The 22,058-nt window shown below is 44.6% G+C and overlaps 1 protein-coding gene across 1 annotated transcript in view; it reads right to left on the minus strand.

Annotated features, from left to right (window-relative positions):
* SLC30A8 (solute carrier family 30 member 8) overlaps nt 1-19,483 on the minus strand; it is a 35,787-nt gene extending 16,304 nt beyond the window's left edge. The window contains exons 1-2 of the mRNA XM_074942973.1: nt 19,404-19,483; nt 6,140-6,336 (exon numbers count right to left, since the gene is read on the minus strand). Of these exons, the coding sequence (XP_074799074.1) occupies nt 6,140-6,336; nt 19,404-19,483 (277 nt within the window). The remainder of the gene's footprint in view (nt 1-6,139; nt 6,337-19,403) is intronic.
* Between the last annotated feature and the right edge of the window lie 2,575 nt (nt 19,484-22,058).

A 22,058-nucleotide genomic window follows, 5' to 3' on the forward strand; every position in this document is an offset into this window, starting at 1 on the left:
GAGGGCCACCATATTGACTCCGGTTACTGGGACATATAGCCCTGCATAGGAGGGCCATCTTATTGACTCTGGACATTAGGCCATACTGCCCTGAGGCTAAGGGCAGTTTTTTGGATTCAGCCATGGGGCTGCAACACCCCTTTCCCCTCCTCCCCCGCCCCACGACACCCATGTAGGTACCTATAGACTGCAATCAAGTCACCCCTTAACCATCTCTTTTTTAGATTCAAGGGGATCAATCTATTTATCTTATCACTGAGGCATGTTTTCTAATCCTTTAATCATTCTTCTGGCTCTTCTCTGAACCCTCTCCAATTTATCAACACCTCTCTTGAATTGTGGGCACCAGAACTGGACACAGTATTTTAGCAGCAGTCACTTCAGTTCCAAATGCAGATGTAAAATAACCTCTCTACTACTCCTCAACATTTCCGTTTATGCCTCCCAGGATCACATTAACTCTTTCGGTGACAGCATCAGACTGGGAGCTCCTGTTCAGCTGATTGTCCACTATGACCCCCAATTCTTTTTCAGAGCCATGACTTCTTCTGTGGAGAAAGAAGTGGTTCGGGACTATTTAGAAAAGCTGAATGAGCACAAGTCCATGGGGCCCGATGCGCTGCATCCGAGAGTGCTAAAGGAGTTGGCGGATGTGATTGCACAGCCATTAGCCATTATCTTTGAAAACTCATGGCGATCAGGGGAAGTCCCAGATGACTGGAAAAAGGCTAATGTAGTGCCCATCTTTAAAAAAGGGAAGAAGGAGGATCCTGGGAACTACAGGCCAGTCAGCCTCACCTCAGTTCCTGGAAAAATCCATGGAGCAGGTCCTCAAGTAATCAATTCTGAAGCACTTAGAGGAGAGGAAAGTGATCAGGAACAGTCAGCATGGATTCATCAAGGGCAAGTCATGCCTGACTAATCTAATTGCTTTCTATGAAGAGATAACTGGCTCTGTGGATGAGGGGAAAGCAGTGGACATGGTGTTCCTTGACTTTAGTAAAGCTTTTGATATGGTCTCCCACAATATTCTTGCCAGCAATTTAAAGACATATGGGCTGGATGAATGGACTATAAGGTGGATAGAAAGTTGGCTAGATTGTCGGGCTCAACAGGTAGTGATCAATGGCTCCATGTCTAGTTGGCAGCCAGAATCAAGCGGAGTGCTCCAAGGGTGGGTCCTGGGGCCAGTTTTGTTCAATATCTTCATAAATGATCTGGAGGATGGTGTGGATTGCATCCTCAACAAGTTTGCAGATGACACTAAACTGGGAGGAGAGGTAGATACGCTGGAGGGTAGGGATAGGATACAGAGGGACCTAGACAAATCAGAGGATTGGGCCAAAAGAAATCTCATGAGGTTCAACAAGGACAAGTGGAGAGTCCTGCACTTAGGATGGAAGAATCCCATGCACCGCTACAGACTAGGGACCGAATTGCTAGGCAGCAGTTCTGCAGAAAAGGTCCTAGCGGTTACAGTGGACGAGAAGCTGGATATGAGTCAACAGTGTGCCCTTGTTGCCAAGACGGCCAATGGCATTTTGAGATGTATAAGTAGAAGCATTGCCAGCAGATCGAGGGACGTGATCGTTCCCCTCTCTTCAACATTGGTGAGGCCTCATCTGGAGTACTGTGTCCAGTTTTGGGCCCCACACTACAAGAACGATGTGGAAAAATTGGAAAGTCTCCAGCGGAGGGCTACAAAAATGATTAGGGGACTGGAACACATGACTTACGAGGAGAGGCTGAGGGAACTGGGATTGTTTAGTCTACGGAAGAGAAGAATGAGGGGGGATTTGATAGCTGCTTTCAACTACCTGAAAGGGGGTTCCAAAGAGGATGGATCTAGACTGTTCAGCGGTAGCAGATGACAGAACGAGGAGTAATGGTCTCAAGTTGCAGTGGGGGAGGTTTAGGTTGGATATTAGGAAAAACTTTTTCACGAGGAGGGTGGTGAAACACTGGAATGCGTTACCTAGGGAGGTGGTGGAATCTCCTTCCTTAGAAGTTTTTAAGGTCAGGCTTGACAGAGCCCTGGCTGGGATGATTTAGTTGGGGATTGGTCCTGCTTTGAGCAGGGGGTTGGACTAGATGACCTCCTGAGGTCTCTTCCAACTCTAATCTATGATTCTATGATTCCCAGAATAGACAACCCAGTTCCAGTTTCTCTGCTCCCTCCCCCACAGAACCCAGGCAGAGGGCCAGATGCCCACACCCCTCAGCCCAGACACCCACACCCTCTACCCCTCAGAGCCCAGCCGCAGCCCAAACACTAACATGCACCCCCTACCCTCCCAGTGACAGGGATCCAGAGGGGGCAACAGCCTGATGCTGTGTCTTGGGCTTGTGTGGAGTTTCCTGCACACCGCCTCCTTCCTTCAGGACATGCCAGGAACTGCAGCTGCTGAAAACCCTCCAGCTCCTCCTCCTACTCCTCTGGAAGTGTTTTCTATTTGTGAGCTGGGCTCTGCTGCTGGGTCCAGTAGCCCCTAGTGGCAGCCAGCAGCTTTACAGCCCTTTACTGTGGCGGGGGGGGGGGGGGGGAGGAAAGAAAATCCTGCGCAGAACATTGATTTCTGTTCAAACTTTGTATTGTGCAGTGGTGCAGAATTCCCCCAGGAGTAATCCTCATTTCAGCTGCTTATCTCAGTTTTGCCTACAGGAGTATTTTGCCTTTTAAGAGGGGATGGGAGGATAAAATGTTCTTTACTTTCAAGAGTAAGGCTTGTATTATAGCTATAAGGTTTATATCTTTATAGCAATACTCCTAACAAATGGCTTTGTGACTGATTATTACTCACAGTAGTTGTTTATTGCTTTGTATACTACAAAGCAATAGAAATTGTCAGTTACTCAGTGGTCAATCATCTAGCACATGCTGTCTAGCCTAATGATGAAAAAAATTAAATATATGGGTCATAATTGCACTAATCCCCATAGACTGCTCTCTGTAAGTGCAGTTAATAACTGGTTTGTCAGAGTTTAATGGTCTGAAACAAAATGGTTTTCAAGACTGTTACTTAGCTGTCACTGAAAACATCTGAATGATTCATTAAGCAAAAAAGAAACATTTTGTTAACATATCATCTGTCCTTCCAATTATCCTCTAGCAATGCTGTATTCATCAAATTTAAGCCTGCTGATTACATAGCTTTGTTAATAAAGCATTACTTCTGTCACTGGAAATTACTGCATGGAGATAAATAGCATGCACCAAATTTCACCCAGTGAAATTCACCTGACCCACAAGCAATTTATGCAGGGAAAGTGCGGGGGAGGGCGGGGAAGAGGTGGTCAAGAAGTTGGGGAGGAAAATTCTCCCTCTAATGGACAATAAAGGTAGAAGACAGCAGTGTGGTCTCTCAGTGACCACAGCTCCAGCCAGTACTGTAGTCAGAGGTAAACAGAGTTAACCAACTTCTCATTTGGAGAATATGGAGTGTGGTTTAGGTTAGTTTACATACTACTTTTTTTTACCACTAAACCATTGGCTTCAGCATATAGGCAAGAGGGCTCGAGAAGCAGACAAGCCCCGTACTCTCGTGGGGTTTAAGGAGTACTAGGTCTACACATGCATGGATCCCATAGTCCTTCACTGGCTGTCCTCTACAATACTATGTGGGGTTGGTGTGGAAAAATCCCTTTCAGGTGCACAGGTCTCTCTCCATGCTTCCTCACGCTACTACAAGACAAGGCTGATGTGGCATGTATGGCCTTGTACTGACCCCACACACTGCATCTCCAATGCACAACACCACATTTCCAAAATCTCTCGCTGATATAGGAGATGAAGCTTTCCCAGGATTTAGAAAAAATAATTGCCTCCACAGCTGTGAGATACATATATATGGTATGACACTAAACTGGGAGGAGAGGTAGATACACTGGAGGGTAGGGTTAGGATACAGAGGGAGCTAGACAGATTAGAGGATTGGGCCATAAGAAATCTGATGACGTTCAACAAGGACAAGTGCAGAGTCCTGCACTTAGGACGGAAGAATCCCATGCACCGCTACAGACTAGGGACCGAGTGGCTAGGCAGCAGTTCTGCAGAAAAGGACCTAGGGGTTACAGTGAATGAGAAGCTGGATATGAGTCAACAGTGTGCCCTTGCTGCCAAGAAGGCCAATGGCATTTTGGGCTGTATAAGTAGGGACATTGCCAGCAGATCGAGGGACGTGATCATTCCCCTCTCTTCAACATTGGTGAGGCCTAATCTGGAGTACTGTGTCCAGTTTTGGGCCCCACACTACAAGAAGGATGTGGAAAAATTGGAAACCGTCCAGCGGAGGGCAACAAAAATGATTAGGGGACTGGAACACATGACTTACGAGGAGAGGCTGAGGGAACTGGGATTGTTTAGTCTGCGGAAGAGAAGAATGAGGGGGGATTTGATAGCTGCTTTCAACTACCTGAAAGGGGGTTCCAAAGAGGATGGCTCTAGACTGTTCTCAGTGGTAGCAGATGACAGAACAAGGAGTAGTGGTCTCAAGTTGCAGTGGGGGAGGTTTAGGTTGGATATTAGGAAACACTTTTTCACTAGGAGGGTGGTGAAGAACTGGAATGCGTTACCTAGGGAGGTGGTGGAATCTCCTTCCTTAGAAGTTTTTAAGGTCAGGTTTGACAAAGCCCTGGCTGGGATGATTTAGTTGGGGATTGGTCCTGCTTTGAGCAGGGGGTTGGAGTAGATGACCTCCTGAGGTCCCTTCCAACCCTGATATTCTATGATTCTATGGAGAAAGATCTGGGATTTGTTTTCCAGGGGAAAATTCAAAGCAGCTTCATAAAACTATTTAAGGGCTGGAAGGACAGATTTCTGAGGAAAGATTTAAGGAAATAAATATGTATGACTTGGCTAAATGAACAGCTAAATAGAAGGAGGTGAAGGAGGGATGAAAACATAACTACTCACAAGTATCAGAGGAGTATAAATATCAAGGAGGGAGAGGCATTGTTTAGAGTGATTCCAGGGGTTACAACTACTATGGGAGAAAGCAAAGGAAAGGGTAGGCTGACTATCAGGAGACAGGTCCTAGGAACAAGGCCTCCTAGACTGTGGAATAATTTATTGCCAACTGGATCCATTTTAGAGCTGGTTGGAACATTTTCGACAAAATGAAACTGCCAAAAAATGCCATTTCATCAAAACTGAAATGTTGGGTGGAGACCTACCAGTTTAGACAATGTTTTCACTGAAGGGGGCGAGGGATCAGCTCTCCCACTCTATAGCCTGGTGGTTAGGGCTCTTGGGAGGTGGCAGACCCAGGCTCAATTCTCTGCTTTGCCTAATTCAGAGTGATCTGGCTCTCCCACAAGCCAGGCCTGTGCTCTAACAACCAGGCAACATGCATGCCCCTTCCCAAATTGAACAGCTTAGGTTTCGATCTGAATATGGACTGTCAACCTAACTCCATTTTCATGAAAACCTTCAAATGGGTTTATTTCATTTCCAATGCAGAACAAAAACAACATTTAAAAACCTTCAAAAGGTGCCACAAAATGGAATTGTTGTCCTCCGGCCACCTCCAATCCACTCATCCAAAGACAAACCAACAGTCAAATCTGAAGCTTTTAAATCCACCCTGATGTAACTCCGTTGATTTCAGTGGTGAGACACAGATGATGAATATGATCATGGAATTTACTCAGAATGCTTTAAGACTGTTGTATAACACTCATTTTATATCAAATCATACTGATGGGTGACCCTCAAGTGTTGGCAGACCTGCCAGGCTTGGATAAACATATGAAATCTCTGAATCTTATCCAAAGTTGATAAGGTTTGGAAATAGGACAGGAGGTTCTCTCATAAGAATTCCAGAGCTTCCTGGTTTGAGCCAGGCTTAAACTGTCAGACCAGTCTATTATATGGATTATTCCCTCCATTCCGGATCCAGCCTTAATCCTTAAATGACAGTCACACAAAAGTTTTGAGAAATTCACTAAAAAAGTTTACAGATTTTTTTTAATTGGAAAAGATTGGGTGTCTGGGATTAGTTATTTTATCCCAGCTGGTAGGCCCCTCTATAATGAAGATCACAATAGGTGCAGAGAGAGTGGCAGCAAAAGGATTCAAACATCACTGACCTTGAGAACAATATGAAATTTCCTTGATGTCAAAACACCGAGCTGTACTCACCTATAATTTCAGCAATCATGAAGATTAGACAAATTATCGATGCTGCATAGAGCTTCCGCTTGGCTTGACACTGTTCTATTTTTCTGCTCTCATAGGCCGTTGAGTGGCTATGGCAGTGGTAGAGTGGATTATTTTCAGCATCCTCTGATTCCTCCTGGCATTCTTCTTTGTTTAAATTATTCTGCTGCAATCCCATCCTAGGAGATTGAAAGAACCAGAAGATTACGAAGCTATTACTATTCAGGGGTACACTCCTGCAATCCCATACCTATGTGCCTAATCACTGAAGTCAAAAGCACCATTGAACCTCAGTTGGACTACTCACATGAGAGATTTACTCACATGAATAAAAATAAAAGGAGTACTTGTGGCACCTTAGAGACTAACCAATTTATTTGAGCATAAGCTTTCGTGAGCTACAGCTCACTTCATCGGATACATCGGATGAAGTGAGCTGTAGCTCACGAAAGCTTATGCTCAAATAAATTGGTTAGTCTCTAAGGTGCCACAAGTACTCCTTTTCTTTTTGTGAATACAGACTAACACGGCTGTTACTCTGAAACCTGTCACATGAGTAAGGGGTGTGCAGGGTGAGGTTTAAAGAAATCGTGGCTCTTCAGGTTGTTCTGCCTGGAATTTCCATTTTTATGCCCTGCTTCAGTGCTCTTTTCATTACACACCTAAGTTAGCCATGCACAGTGCAGCCTTCCTAAGATGTGCACATTATGAGCTGAGCAAAAACAAAACAAAAAGCTCCATGCAAATGTACAACATGACTTGCAGAAAGTCAGAACTCGGGCAAATCCAAATCAAATTCAATGGAACATTTAAAGGCACTCCTCCTCAACAAGGGCTAGTTCCATAGAAAATTTCAATTTTCTACTCCCAGCAATTTTGATAGAAGGACTATTATTTTAAAAGGGGCCATAATTCCTTTTTTTTATAACTGAAAAATGTCATTTATCCCACTCTCCTCATACTCAAAAATGGCTGAACTGTTTCTCATGTGTGCGCACCCAAAAAAATCCAGCTTCAGGCAGAGACTAAGGATGGAAATTGTCAGCCCAACAGATGAAAAAGGATGTGCGACTATAAGCAGGGGACGCAGGGTAGTCTGATCCCCATCTGTGCTACTCAAGTGCCATAAAAGGGGCAAACATTCAGCAGAACCTGCCCCTAAAATCCCCCCAACATAAGGCAGCTTCCTAGTAAATTTAGAGCTGCCAGAACACCTCAATCCTGACCCCTCTCAAAGCCTCCAGCATAGGGGATACCAGGGAATGGAAGGAAAGGGGTATGGCTGGGGTGTACTGTACTGCAGCTGTCCTCAGCTGCTGAATGGCCCCTGTGGCCCTTGTGCCAAGCATATACTAGAGCAGTCCTGAGACTGCTCTAATTTATGGTAGGGGCCAGGTGGCTCCAAGATGGTTTTGTAAGGGCCTTTTTTCTCTACTCCTTTATTCCTGCACTGAGCAAAGCTTGGGTGGAATAGACACAGGCCCACAGGGGTTAGAATAGAAACCACAATGTAACTTCAACTACAGTATTTACTGCTGCAGCAGCTGCTTCTGGTGTAATAAATCCAACAATAAAACTCCCCTGCCATACTTCCTGAATTGCTACTTGTAGGAGTGCAGTATGATAACCAACTATTTCTTCCCAATGCTACATACATAAAGTTTATAAAATCATATGTTCTACCCATCTACAGTCTATGAACGTTGTTGTGCAGCATTACCATCTTGGAATGTAATGTAATGAAAGTCTTGACATGTAATGAACTGCCCTATTGTTTTGAGACTGAAATTAGCTCAGAGACGTGATGCAGACCTGGGTTTAACTGCACTCTGGTAATAACAGACTGTTTTCACATTCCCTGCACTGAAGGATTTGTCGCTGGGATTAATATGTGTCTTGTAGATTGAGTTAAAGGGCCCCTAACTTCAGGAGGTACATAGATCTTACTGACTTTATACAGCTTTTCCTGTGCTGTTTGTGAACCAGTAAAAAGCCCTGAAACTAATTGTACTCATCACATGGATTACTTGATCAAATAACTTTTCCAGTAACAAGTGAACAAAGTAGAGGGACAGATTCTTTGCCCTTGTTCTGCCCCCTTAGTGTTGGCTGAGTGGTGCAGAGGGGCTGGAAACTGGCCATACCTACCCAAGAGAGAACTTCTCAGCGGGAGGAAATCAACTGGTGTAAAGCCAGTGGAACCTATGCTCACTGCCTGCACCCACCCTAGCATAGGGGGCAAGTCCGGGTGTGAAGTGAAACAGGGAGGCAGGGCACAGCTCTGTCAATTCACAGCTGGCATCTGGTCCCCTAGGGAACAAACTAGCTGTAAGTTACTGCAGCCCCTAGGCTGCTCTATCTTACATCAGGGCTGGGATACTTTGAAAGTCAAGGAGCTATAACCCCGACAACTTCCCCCTTCCCTGCCTTCACCAAGTGGATTTAGGCAAAGAAGGGGAGACTCTGGTGTAGCGCATCTGTCAATCCATTTACCAGGAAAGTGGCAGAAATTTTCCTTGCTTTCTAAGTCCAGTAATTATCAGCATGGGTTTGATTTTCTAAATATTCTATGCTCCCCAAAGTCAGGTTCTTTTCCCAGCAGGGCTTTCTGAGGTGGGCACATACCTGGTCCATCAGTCTCTTTGCTTGCCTAGCCTAGACAACCTATTCCCTGTACATGTTTCCACAGAGATTATTTGGCAGAACAAATGGTCAGATTTATTGCCCACTGAGTGGAGATGCTTTTTCTTTGTTTTCTTCTCCTCTTCTCTATTTTCTCAGAACAGCAAATAAATTGTGGGTGAACCATCTGGGAACAGGACTTACATCTGGCGACGTGTTGCCCTGCCATCCGGCACCCTGAGGGCCAGCCCTCTACAAGAATCTGCCATTATTTTGTGTTTATAGTCATCTGCTTTCTCATGTTCAACTGTGTCACTCGAAACACAGTGTTTTGCTGATGAATTAGACCCAGAAGGTACCACAAATTGATTAATTCCAGATGGCTGAGTTGAACAATTTACTCACTTTCCCCTAGAGCTCACAGCATGGAATTTTCTCTCTCTCTGGAGTTAAATCCCAGCACTCTTCTGTCAGGAACTGGGTCACTCTTTGTGCTTTTTTTTTTTCTTTTAAATCTTCAAAGCACCTTACAAACATCAGCTAACACAACCTGAGACAATCACTATGTCAGGATGGTAAGCACTGTGCTGTAGATCTTGTTGATTAGATCAGTAAACTGAGGCACAGAGAGTAAAGCCAAACATTCTCACATTTATGTGTCTTAAATTAGACCCCTAAATTAATGGCCTTGTTTTGAGAGGCACTGAGCATCCACCACTCCCACTGAAGTCAGCCAGAGTAAGAGAGAAAATAATCTGGCCAAATGTATTAGGAAGACCCCTGCCAACTGTAGTGAGTAACAGATTCTTCAGTAGCAGCTCCCTGCTAATTAAAATAATCTAACACACAAATTTTTAGATGTAGACAACAAGAGCTAAGAGTGCACAGATCAGTGCAGGCAAACCATAAACCTTCTATATGTGCTCGAGTGAGACACAACCTTTGAGCTTTAGCTCCCTGCATTGACACATTGCAAACAGAGTCCTAAATTAAAACAATCTTTTTTCCATTTCAAATTCTTTTTGCTTTGTAGGAAAGGCAATAAGGGTACATGTCATGGAGGGCACCTACTGAGTTACGCCAGGAAACAGTGAATAAGAATATATTAATACATAGCGCAGAACCGCCACAAATCATTAACAAGTGTGATTACAGCTTCCTTTTCTTTGTTTTCATGGGATGTGTGCAGTGACTTGCTCTACAAGCTGATGGGTACAGCTGCCTTCCTCACAGGTCTGTATTAGAACTCCAGTGAGGGGAATGAAACCAGAACCAGCAAACTTCCCAGAGAAGGAACACCTCCCCCACAAAGGAAAATCACTCTTTATCTGTGTCTGAAATAATAATGAAACTACCTTCAGAAATAATACATCAAAACTATATTCATCTCCTTTATATAGGTACCATGCTGATCTTAACTGATGTCATTCTAAACTTGGATGGTTTTAAAGAGACGAGGTGGGTGAGGTAATATCTTGTCTCTCTAATATCCTGGGACCAACATGGCTACAACTACACTGCATACAACTGTAACCCTTCTGCCCATCAGAGATGGCAGCAACAAGGGCCGGGTTCAGTATCTAGGGGTTCCGTTCCAATAACACAATGCAAAACCAGCTCGAGCCCCCACCCCCGCTGGGCGCCTCTAAGAGGCAATACTTCCCCTCTCGCAAGCACAGAGTCTGAGTGTAGCAAAAGCCTTTTAATAACAGAGAGAAACAATGTGGCATTATGTTGGAGAAACACCACCAACAGGATTCATAACACAGCCCATGAGCAAAAACCCACCCCAAGCAAATTGGGCCATGTCCTTTCCCTTTGGTTCTTGAGTCCAGCAACCCAAAAGTCACCCAAAGTCCCAAAAGTCCAACAACCCAAAAGTCTCTGTCTCTGGTCAGTGCAGCCCCCGAGTTCAAAAGTTTATCTGCAGACTTTTACCTCCCAACCTGGGTAGAAATGGGGGGGGTGGTAAGGGGCACCTTACATGGTCCGAAGCCAATTGCCCCACCTCTCCGTGGGGCTCTGCTCCGCTCCGCTCCACCAGCCGTCCCACGAATCGCTCTGCTCCGCCAGCCACTCCACTCCACTCCACCAGCCGTCCCATGAGCTACTCCCCCATCCCACAAACTGCTCCACAATATATCTTCAGGCCCCCCCACTACTTAACACAATGCTCAGTGATTTCAGCTCTTAGTAATTTTAGCTCTTTAGTGATTTTAGCTTGTAGTAGGGGAAGCTTCAGTGCTGGTGCACCGTTGGCCCAAAGTGCATTCAGCTTAGTAGCCTGTAACTCCCAGTAGAATCAAAACTAGCTCTGATCTTTCACAGGGGAGAGGGAAAGGGAGCAATTAGCATGTAGGGCCCTCACCAGGGACCCATACCACCAGGTATTAATACCTGTCCCCAGACTCTCTTAATTCACTGGGTTTTGGAACCCATGTCCCTTGCCTAGCGAGTGCTGCTTAGTTGATGGTCGATCATAACAAAAGGCCAAGTACAGTTCCACTGTCCTTGATTCACATAATCAGGATAATAACAGTTTATTCTTCCTGCCCCAATAACAGAGAATCTGGGGCTCCTACAGCAGCCAAAGTGACCATCTAGGCAGGGTGGGTGTGCCTATGCAAATGAGATCAGCCCCTGAAGTTCTTTTCCACAACCCACCACGACTCGCCACCAGATGTCAAGGTAGAGCTCATCCTGACTCTGTTTACACAACCTTGGATGTTTTTAAGTCATTGGGGTCATATTTTCAGCCTATCCACAGGTCTCTTCTTGCTTCTTCAATAGTGTAGGTGCAAAACAAAGCAGGTAAATATTTGCAAGCTAGATATAAACCAGCTGGCTAACACTTGTACTAGACATCTAATTGACAGTCACTATGCCTGCAATTATTTTGTTTAGTTAGATTTTGTGGGCTGGCCACATATGAAACTTAACTACTCAGCTCATAAAATCCACCAGGACCAGGATCCTATTGTGCTAGGCGCTGTACATAGACAGAACAAAAAGACTGTTCCTGTCCCCACAGACAGATGAACTTGTGTTGGCCCTTTCTGGTTGCTGTAGCCAGCTGTTGTCTCTTGTTGTGTACTTGGATAGTAAATTCTTTGGAACAGAGGCTGTCTTTTCATTATATGTCTGCACAGTGTCTAGGCACAATGGGGCCATGATCCCTAATTGGGGCCTCTAAATGGTACCTCAATACTACTAATAATAATTAATCATAATAAATTAACTGCCAAGATTATAATCATAGACTTTACACCCACTAATAAAAAAAATAAACTTCTCAAACTTTTGCCTCCCCAAAGCCAAGGAAAAGAGATGGGCTCTGCAGTAGTCCCTGATATCTGATTTTGGCCCAAAGAGGGAATGAGTTCCATGTTCAAGAGCGCCTGTAGAAGATGCACAATCACCAACAGTGCTGCCTACTGGTTAGGCAGGTCTTTGGCAGGGTGTCTCCCTATTGAAAAGCACAGCCCGGTCCTTCACTGCCTCCATCCCAAAGGTTTCCATTTCTCCCCTTTAGTGCAGAGGTTTTACTGGGGGCTGAGCCCTCGAACAGTCAAGGCCTTTTCCAGCTGGTCTGCTGCTAGCTGAACACTCTAGGTGTTGTAACGTCCTCTCCGAGTGGGTACGGGAACTCTGGCCCACTCTCTCCACCAGGCTCCAGTCCAAGGCCCAGTGATGGGAAGCTACGCTGGACACCTTGTGGTGATGAGACTGGCCCACTTCCTACCACAACTCCCTTTAGCTTCCCAGAGTAAATCACTCCAATCCAGTCTCTGACTTGCACACTCAGTCACTGTTTCTCCTTTGTGGGTTTGCACCGGTGTTGTCACGTCTCAGGCAATGAGCTTTGGGGCAGCCCTCTACTCCCTTCCTTTGCCCCCTTCTGAACTGCTCTACTTCCATTTCTAAAGCCCTGCCTCCAGCTGGTGCAGGCTTTGCAGATGTGTCTGGGCTGCGTGGGCCTAGAGCTGTTCTGTAACCCCTTGCTCTCCAGTGTGGGGTTTGTATATCCCATCACAGCCCCTCACAGAGAGAGCCCTCCCGGCAGTCCTCTCCTTTTAAATGAGGAGACTTGCTATGATTGCAACTGCCGAAGACACAGAATCACCTTCTTGGAGAGGAAGTCTGTAGGCATAAAGAGGGAAGTCACATTATGAACATCTCTCTCTTGATCTGTGTGGGTTTTATTGTAAAGTGTCAGGTGCTACAGATACTAAGCATGATCTAGATAAAGGGTTTGTTGCAAGGAAAGTGGAAGTGTAGCCAGCTCTTGCCATTTTACCAAGAGGCTCATGATATTTTAGTGTTTTTCTTAAAGCCCAAGCTCCTGGAATCAGGGGAGTACATGAGAATCACAGCTTCCATGTAACAAAAAGACATTTCTAGTCCTCACAGTTAAAAAAGAAAGCTTGAAAATGTGCACCCTTAAGGCTCCAAAATCAAGGGACAAATCTATAGGAACCCAACATTCATTACTTTTGAAATTTCAGGCATTTTAAGGCTCTCATGATTCTTGGGACCTGACATGATTTTTGCATGATTGGGGCTGGCATGCTGGTGCTGTCTTCATGACCACCCAAACCCATCCGTAAACTTGGGTGCTCAGTAGAGATGGTCTTTAGTAAGAGTTGGATACAGTAGTTTTGAAAGTTTCAGGGGTAATTTTGAGAGGTAATTTAAGATTAAATTAACCCACCAAATGAGTGCTAAAGCATGGTCGATGTTCCCATTCCCTCCTCTTCCCACCCCCCACAACAGAACAGCTGCATGGTGTGAGGATCCCTGTGATGCCAGAGTACAGGGGAATTCCTGCCCCCTTACACATAGAAGAGTCATACATAGGACACTACAGAAGAAGGCTGGGAGCTAGATCAGAGAGCTGGCAATCAAACACATCCACTCGACACAAGATCCACTTAAAGGGTGTACGGAGGCTGTGGCCACTGATGAGGAGAAAGGGTCTGGCACAAACCCCTCGTTTGAAGAGAACCCCTTGATTCCGTGAGAGCTTTCATTGAGCTTCATTTCCACAGAAGAAAGCTAGGATAGGAGGAACTAAACATCCCCCACATCTTTGTTATGTAAAATGAATCCATGTCTAAGAGTTGTCTCACTAACTCTCCTCAGAATCCTTAGGCCAGACCTTTACACAGTGGTGTGAGCACGGTGGGCAGGAATCAGTGACAAGCCTAAGGCCTTGTCTACCTCTGGTGTTATTCAGGAATAGCTATAGCACTTTAAATTCACACTCCATTTTAATCCAAAACAACTTTCAAGTGTCAAGAAGCCCTAAGCTTTCTTCTCAGATCACCTGTTCTTAGGGTTGTCCCTCTTGTCACTACTTCCAGTATCCCCTGCCTCTGAGAGCCACTTAACTCCTTTTATATTCCTTGGGTTGCCATCGATAGGATTCAGTTGCCTTGACAGGAAGATGAGTCAGCCAAAGCAACTCTGCAGCTCTATGCAAAGTTCTAGCACCTGATATCAGGGCAACTCAGCAGAAGACTTCTGCATTTCCACAGAGGATCTTAAAATTTACCTTCCATCACACACATTTTGTATTAGTCTACCCCTTAGGGGTGGATTTGCTCTTGCAACGCTAAATTTCAGACTTTCTCAGGGCAATCAAAACTTAGCTTAATGTTGTCTCTTTATTTACTGTTCTTTGTATTTTAACAATAGTAAGATTGATGAAGCCTTGAGTCAAACTGCTAGAATGCTATCTGAAATCCCATTTTAATCAATAGGATTTTGCACAGTGCAATAACTCTAATAAGCATATAAAATACATAACAGGAAACACATTCATCAGCACTGGATTGGGTCAACAAGTCATTGATATAACGAAAGTGTAACTTTACACTCAAGCACAAATGACAGTATTACCAAGTATCAGAGTAACAGCCAGGTTAGTCTGTATTCGCAAAAAGAAAAGGAGTACTTGTGGCACCTTAGAGACTAACCAATTTATTTGAGCATGAGCTTTCGTGAGCTACAGCTCACTTCATCGGATGCATACTGTGGAAATTGCAGAATATATTATTATATACACAGACACCATGAAACAATACCTCCTCCCACCCCACTCTCCTGCTGGTAATAGCTTATCTAAAGTGATCATCAAGATGGGCCATTTCCAGCACAAATCCAGGTTTTCTCACCCTCCGCCCCCCCACAGACAAACTCACTCTCTTGCTGGTAATAGCCCATCCAAAGTGAGCACTCTCTTCACAATGTGTATGATAATCAAGGTGGGCCATTTCCTGCAGGAATCCAGGTTCTCTCACCCCCTCACCCCCCTCCAAAAACCACACACACAAACTCTCCTTACAACGTGCATGAAAATCAAGGTGGGCCATTTCCAGCACAAATACAGGTTTTCTCACCCCCTCACCCCCATACACACACAAACTCACTCTCCTGCTGGTAATAGCCTATCCAAAGTGACCACTCTCCTTACAACGTGCATGAAAATCAAGGTGGGCCATTTCCAGCACAAATCCAGGTTTTTTAACCCCCCGCACCACACACACACACTTTAGATAAGCTATTACCAGCAGGAGAGTGGGGTGGGAGGAGGTATTGTTTCATGGTGTCTGTGTATATAATAATGTATTCTGCAATTTCCACAGTATGCATCCGATGAAGTGAGCTGTAGCTCACGAAAGCTCATGCTCAAATAAATTGGTTAGTCTCTAAGGTGCCACAAGTACTCCTTTTCTTATTACCAAGTAGGATATCAAATTGTTCATGCCAATATTGCATTGATCTGGTGTCTGTATGTGACTCATGTGGCCAAGATTTTCAAGTGACTAGCAATTGTGTGTGCTCAACTTGAGATACTTTAAAAGAACCTGATTTTCAGAGGGTGGATGCTCAGCACTTTGTAAAAACCATCTCCCCTTTGAAGTGTCTCAAGTTGGACAAACAAAACTCAAGGCACCTGGGATCACTAGTATCTGTTGAAAACCTGGGCTGACAGCAGCAGTTCTCAACCTGCAGCCCACAGGCTACATGCGGCCCAATTAGCACAGAGCTGTAGCCCAGGATCCATGGCCCCGCACAGCGGTGGTCAGGAGTTGGGGCTGCTGGCCGGTCCCGTGGGGTTGGGGTCCAGGCTGCCAACCAGCTGCCCTGCCACCTGGCCCCACGTGGCTGGGTCCAGGATCGGGACTGCCATCTGGCCCCACATGGCGGGGTCCAGGGTCCCTGCTGCCCGGCCCCCCACCCAGGGTTCTGTTCCTGGCCCCACTCTGTGGAAGGGTCTCTAGAAGGGGGGCATTGGGTATAGGGGTGTGTGGGAGGGGTCTGGGGGACGTGCTGTGGTTCTCAGCCTGCAGTCCAGGTAACACACTGTGGGCCGCATATGTGGCTCCCAGTGATAAATAGGTTGAGAACCACTGGCCTGTAGCAATGAGATCTTTCCAAAACTCTGTGGAGAGAGAGGTTCAGGTAGCCAGACTTCCTGTTAACACGATTACGATGAGCAGGATTTTGTCATCAACATAATATAATAATGGTGCTTACTAAAAAAAATAAAAGTGTTGTAAAGAAGTAGCCAATTTGTCTGCAAAATAAATGCTTTTGAAAGCAATACAGCTGGGTTGTTTTTGCTAAACGTACACACAAAGAATTGAAAAATACAGTAATTTATCCCCAGGACTAAACTGAGATTACTACTACTGATCAGTTTATTACACCTAGAAACTGTGCACACAGCCAGTCTTTGCAAATATGTGCTCATAATATTGTTACCCCATTCTCCCTACACCTACATGTGTTTCTTTCCTCCACCCGTTGTATGGTGTCACAGATCCCAATAGTAGACAGAGCTGAGTGTAGGCAGACCTCTGGGCCTCTGCTGAGCCCCACTGATTTCAGTACTTTGCAGGATTAGGGTCAAAGATTGTAAACACTTCAGGATATGGATTTTTTTCCACTATAATAACAACAAATTCATATCTAGAGCTATTCAGCAGTTGATCTCAAAGGAAATCGGCATCATTATCCTCATTTTATACATGAGGAAACTGAGGCACAAAGCAATGAAGTGATTTGTCCAAGGTCACCCAGCAGGTTAGTGACAAAGCTAGGAACATCTTCTGAGTCACAGTATACTGCTTTATTCAGTAGGCTACGTTGCCTTTCATAGCAGATCTGGCAGTCATCATGGATAGTTCTCTGAAAATAGCTACTCAATATGCAGCAGCCGTTAAAAAAGCTAAAAGAATGTTAGGAAAGTGATAGATACTAAGACAGAAAATATCAGAATGCCACTGTATACGCCCACATCTTGAATACTGTGTGCAGTTCTGGTTGCCCCATCACAAAAAAAGATATTACAATTGGAAAAGGTACCTGGAAGGCTAATGAAGATTATTAGGGGCATTGAAAAGCTTCCATACAAGGAGAGATTAGAAAGACTGAGACTGTTCTGCTTAGAAAAGAGATAACTAAGGGGGGATATGATAGCGGTCTATCAAATCATGAACAGTGTGGCAAAAGTAAATAGGGAAGTGTTATTTATCCCTTCACATCACACAAGAGCTAAGGGTCACCCAACGAAATTAATAGGCAGCAGGTTTAAAACAAATATAAGGAAGTACTTCACACAATTCACAGTCAACCTGTGGAACTCATTGCCATGTGATGTTGTGAAGGTCAAAAGTATAACTGGGTTCAAAAAAGAATTAGATAAATTCAGGGAGAATAAGTCCACCAATGGCTATTAGCTAAGGTGGTCAGGGATACCCATGCTCTGGGTATCTCTAAAACTCCAACTGCCAGACGGTGGGACTAGATGACATGGGATGGATCACACAAAATTGCCGTGTTCTGTTCATTCCCTCTGAAGCATCTGGTACTGGCTACCCTCAGAGTAAGGATACTTGGCTAGATGGACCATTGGTCTGACTCAGTATGATCGTTCTTATGGGTTGATACAGTGTCTAGCACAATGCGGTCCCCAAGCTGGTGGAGGTTTCTTGTTACTACTGTAGCATAAGTAATAAGCACGTGTCCATTGAGCATTTCACAGATTAAAAAACAAGAGGCGCAGCACGGAACTTGCAGCCCAGGGAGGGGAGGGGCTAAAATTGCTTTAAACCGCTTCTGCATTGTCCTAATCTTGGGCTGTTCTGCAACCCTGGCACAATTTAAACAGCCCCGAAGACCTACGTCAATCTCCCAAGACTGTGTGCTTTGGCCCCATCCCCAAATGGCCCATCCATCCCCCAGCCCTGTCCTGGCACACACCCTAACACCAGGACTTGTGAGGGGGTGATCAGAAGGCAGCCTTATGGCTGTCTTCAGCAGTTCCTTTGCCAAAAAAATATTCCCCCAATCAGATTCAGGGCTTTCAGAGCCCCAATATGAAGCAGCCAGAGGGAGGGTGAAGATCTCCCCTAAGCTGTTTTAGCTCAATTGTAAACCACCACTGAGATTCCTCTGTAACTGATCATGAGTCACATAACAAATGGGGAGTGGGATTTAATAGAAATATTATTGCTAACATACATGTTCTTTTGGACAGCGTCATATACATTTATGCAGCCATGTAAATAATAAATATTAAAGCAATAATCAAACATTCGAAGCATTAAGATACTGTGGTGGTGGGCACAGTGGAAAAACACAGAGCTAGATTTTCATTAGAGCGGACAGGTTTCCTACCAAATTTCTGCCTCACACATTTTAAGAGAGCCAAGCAACAAATAACCTGAAAAGCAGTGAGATAATAAAAATGTCAAGAGGTGCTAAGCTGTAGCAGGGCTGCTGTTTTACTTAAAATATTTGCTGCTCCTAAGTATGAGGCAGAATGAAAATAAGTTTCAAGATAAAGGTATTTCCTAGTAGTCATTTGTACTCATTTTTTTAAAAATTCCAAACTAAAAAAGATTACTATTTAATTCTCACAATTAAATACATTTAAGAATAAATACCCTTCAATTCTCAACTAATATATAGCCCAGTCCCTCATTCCTTGCCCACCAGAGCTTTGGGAGGGCAGGGAATACAGGATATGGCCCTCAATCCATTTATAAGGATTACAAAGTAAAGGCTTGCTCACACAAACCCTTACTCCCATGAGTAATCCTCAATCACAGTTGGCTAGTCATGTGAGTAAGGTTTTGCAGGATCAAGCCCTTAATGCCATCACATTTCTTTAACACCTAACAGATTATTTAGACATTCAGGCATGAAGGAGTCTGGACTCAAACCCAGTGTCAATAGCGCTATTATGATTCAGCCTAAAAGCACATTATAATCAGTGGGATTTTGCATACTACCATAAATCTACTAAGCATATAAAATACATTGTAGGAGACATTGGCTTCAACAGTAGATTGGGTCAATCCAGCACAGGTGCAGATGCATTAGACTAATCTCTAGTATCTTAAACCAACCTTTAATAAGAAAGTTTGGAAGGGGAAAAAACCTCACCAAACCCCAAACAATACCATAGTGTAATGTGTATCCCTATATAGAGTCTGAGACTCAGAGAAGTGAGTGCTTCAAATTCAGTAGTAATATCTGCAGATTAACTGGCTCATTGTACTTTCAAGGGCAAAGCAATATACAGTGAAATAGACACAGACAGCTGTGTTACCTGTCTAGAGCTAAGGAGTACTTCTTGGTGCCTCTGTCAGCCACAAGACAAGTTCTTTCAAGACCCTTTGTGGTGGCCATGATGAAAACTTTTTTCCTCAAATGCTCCTTCCCTTTTTGGAAGCAGGCAGGGGTAAAAATGCTCTCACAATTAAGGAGAAATCTCCGCCAAAGGTTTAAAAACAACACGTTTGAATAATCTTGTTGATAAATCCACTACAAGGGGAGCAGCTGTCTTACGGCTGCTGGTGTCACTAATTCACCCAACAGTGACTTGCTGGGTTTCTGATATTGGAGGTTTTGTGGCACTTTTTTCCCCCCTGACGATATGATGCAATCCTTGTTGCACACATGATGAGAAGCCTACCACTTTGCCCTAGATTGCTGACTCAGCCTGGAGCACGCAAACACACACACACACAGAAGAAAAGTGATTAAAACAGCCTGATTTGCCTGAAACAGTCAAACCACTGTTTACCACCCTGCCTGCTCAGCCTGGAAAGAAAAAGAAAAAACCCTCCTTTTGCCCAGGTTGGCGCAAGCCTCCGTAATCTAAGTGATTGCTGTAAAGATCTCTTTCTCCCCTCCGTCTCCCCCACTGGAATTTTGCTACAAATGTTTTTAAAAAATTAGGTGACAAGAACTATTAATTATTGCAGTTAACAACCTGAAACAGGTTACTGAGATCTATATGTGAACAATACACAGCTGCATTCCCTTTCTCCTGAGGATTTATTATTTCTATTACAGTAGGGCCAACAGGCCTCAACCAGGGACTGGGGCCCATTTTGCTAGACACTGTACACATAAGATATCTAAAAGACAGTCCCCTGCCCCTAAGACATTACCTCTTTCCTCGGGCTACTTCCATAGCTATAATGCAGCTATCAATGCTGTATTTAGGTATCATCAAGAGTCAGCACATCTAGTCACAGAAGATTTTCCTTTAAAAATAGACAAGATTTTTATAATCTAGATAGATATATGATCCCAGAGCCTGTCATGATATGAACTCAGCAATAAATTCCCCCTTCTGCGCCTGCAAAACAGTGCCCGGAGCAGGAGAAAATGTTCTGGAAAGCAATAAACCTTTAAGGAGGTATTTTCCCCCATTCCATTAGCATCATTCCTGTCTATTGACAGGAGACAAACATCATCACTATTTATTATCTGCATTACCATAGCTCCTAGGAGACTCAAATCAAGGACAGGATCCCCTTGTGCCAGATGATGTACAAACACAAAACAAAAAGACAGCCCCTGCCCCAAAGAATTGAGATTCTAAGTAACAAGTATTTCATCTTCACTATCACTCTCCCATCATTCATCGCTGTTAACAAATGTGTTTCCCCCCCCCCCCCCAGTACAATGAAATGGGTGGAGACGTCATGATAATAATCAAAAAGTACATGAAGGATGCAAAGTGAAGCACTCAGAAGCGAGAAAGGGGCAACCTGCACTCTGCCTCTCAAGTGATGTATTACAACCTACTCTTTATTTATAAAATCTCTGGTTATTATCCCCACAGAATTGGTGCATTATTCAGCATGCGGGCTGCATCAATTGATGTCAGCCCTGACCTGAAGGGGGATCACTTATATCCTCAACCTAAAAGTGATACCTAGGACCCTACCAAATTCACAGTCCATTTTGGTCAATTTCACGGTCATAGGATTTAAAAAATCGTCAATGTCACAATTTCAGCTATTTAAATCTGAAATTTCACAGTGTTGTAATTGTAGGGGTCCTGACCCAAAAAGGAGTTGCGGGATGGGTCGCAAAGTTTATTGTAGAGGGTCATGGTATTGCTACCCTTACTTCTGCGCTGCTACTGGCAGCTGCCTTGAGAGCTGGACAACTGGAGAGCGCTGGCTGCTGGCCAAGAGCCCAGCTGTGAAGGCTGAGCAGCCGCCAGCAGCAGCGCAGAAGTAAGGATGGCATGATATGGTATTGCCACCCTTACTTCTGTGTTGCTGTCTGCAGAGCTGGGCCATCAGTCAACAGCCACCACTCTCCAACCACTCAGCTCTGAAGGCAGTGCAGAAGTAAGGGTGGAAATACCGCAGCCGCCCTAAAATAACCTTGCAACCCTCCTGCAACTCCCTTTTGGGTCAGAATCCCCAATTTGAGAAATGCTGGTCTCCCCCATGAAATCTGTATAGTGTAGGGTAAATGCATGCAAAAGACCAGATTTCACAGTGGGAGACCAGATTTCATGGTCCGTGATGCGTTTTTCATGACCATGAATTTGGTAGGGCCCTAGTGATACCAAAGCTCAGGGCTGACACACATTGGTGGGGGAGAGTGGGAAAGTTTGCACCACTGTTCTGCAGAGAAATGAAGAAACTTTGCCTTTGGGGTTGGCAGTCTACATTTTTACACATGCACTAAAATCCCACACAACATCTAGAGAGATAAATCGAGCGCCTGCCAGATGCTCTCTTTCAGATAAGAGCAGGACAACTCATCATTTCCAGCCTAACTGCCATCCTCATACTGGGATTTCCTCCAGAACCCAGTACATACTCTATGGGATGGTGTCGTGCATGCTGTACAAGTCTCAATTGATTTTTACGGAGCCAGAGATCCACAAATTACCTACATAGTGTACTGTCAGCTGTCCCAGTGTGTCCCCAATAAATAAGGCAGCACCTGA

The sequence above is a fragment of the Natator depressus genome, chromosome 2, assembly GCF_965152275.1.
Source record: "Natator depressus isolate rNatDep1 chromosome 2, rNatDep2.hap1, whole genome shotgun sequence".
NCBI lineage: Eukaryota > Metazoa > Chordata > Testudines > Cheloniidae > Natator > Natator depressus.